Source organism: Rhagoletis pomonella, unplaced genomic scaffold, assembly GCF_013731165.1.
Source record: "Rhagoletis pomonella isolate Grant_MI unplaced genomic scaffold, Rhpom_1.0 Rhpom_scaffold_00009, whole genome shotgun sequence".
Taxonomy (NCBI): Eukaryota; Metazoa; Arthropoda; class Insecta; order Diptera; family Tephritidae; genus Rhagoletis; species Rhagoletis pomonella.
Window position 1 is genome coordinate 30,769,035 of NW_023458563.1, and position 1,295 is coordinate 30,770,329.

Below are 1,295 nucleotides of genomic sequence, written 5' to 3' on the forward strand. Positions count from 1 at the left end.
ATGAATACGAATAATATTAGTGCCACCCTGAATAAAAGCATAGATCGCACAACTGATATAGACACTAGTAATGCGCATAGTGGCCAGCAACGTTATAGCACATCACCCTACACCCCCTTTAATTCCAATGACCGAACTCGCATTCCTCGTACACAGTTACTCGAAGCGATAAGCAGTAGTAGTGGAAGTGGTGGCACAAAGGCAAAAGTCTTTTTCTCAAGACGACTTTCAGCGGTGCAGAAGGTCCAAGGTGATTGTCTGAATATCGCCAATATGAGCACTAGTCCATCAGGGCGGCTAGATCCGCTTGTACCGCCTGCAGTGGAATGGAGCGAAACGCCAAAACTTAAATTAAATGACATAACAATGCAGGAAAATGCAATTTCCGTTAATGTAAGTACCAAATACACATCTGTGGCCATATATTATAACATCTTAAGTTCAGTTAAGTCAAAATGGAGTTAATGTCATATTATGGTTCGTCTTTTTACAATCCACATTTGGATCCAATTCGTTTTCAAATTTTTCGTTTTTCGAAGAAGTTATCACGGTTAACTTTTCAACGTCCACACTTTTTGAATACATTTCCTACACCAAAAATATCTTAAGTAAAGATAAGTTATTTGAAATGTCTTCAAATATATACTAGACAATTTTTAACAGATTTAATATAATGAAACATCATATGTTTACTTAGGCGTTTATGCATAAAATAACTTTCCAGATTTCCATCACTTAAATGGGCATAAGTGCTTAGGATAAAATTAATATTATCCAATAGGTAAAATGTGTCGTTTTGCAGAACATCTTAAGTCCCTGCTAAATTTTCGTTTGACGATAACGGTGTTTTAAATTAACATAAGTTTGTTTTTGTGCGTGTTCATATCGTATATTTTTCTACATAAGCTGTTCAGTTGCTGAAAGGCTGTTGAGTTGTTAAGTTAAGACTATTTGCTTATAACAATGGAAAGTAAAAATCTATTTGCCATATTAGACATTAACAATGTGAGTAATGTTGATTTTTCTAGTGATGATTCGGTTGTTGATCCTAGTTTTAATATAAGTAATTTTACTGCGCCCAGCTCAGATGCAGAAAGCGAAGTTGTAAGTGTTTTACTACATACACACTCAGTTATTGGCTTGTAATAATAAAAATTTATGTAAATTTAGGAAAATTCGAAAAGTGTTGCAAATGAAGTGGTACTAAAGAAAAGCTCACACACGTCGCGAAAAGAATTAAGAAACCACGGGAAAGTTATACTTCAACAGCTGGAAAAATTGTTCCTGCTCGTGTT

At 34.8% G+C, this 1,295-nt stretch overlaps 1 protein-coding gene across 1 annotated transcript in view; it reads left to right on the forward strand.

Annotated features, from left to right (window-relative positions):
• The window catches only part of LOC118745487 (augmin complex subunit dgt6), a 3,989-nt gene that overhangs the window by 2,129 nt on the left and 565 nt on the right, over positions 1-1,295 (forward strand). Inside the window, exons 4-5 of the mRNA XM_036478935.1 lie at positions 44-439; positions 995-1,104. Coding sequence (XP_036334828.1) covers positions 44-439; positions 995-1,104 — 506 coding nt within the window. The remainder of the gene's footprint in view (positions 1-43; positions 440-994; positions 1,105-1,295) is intronic.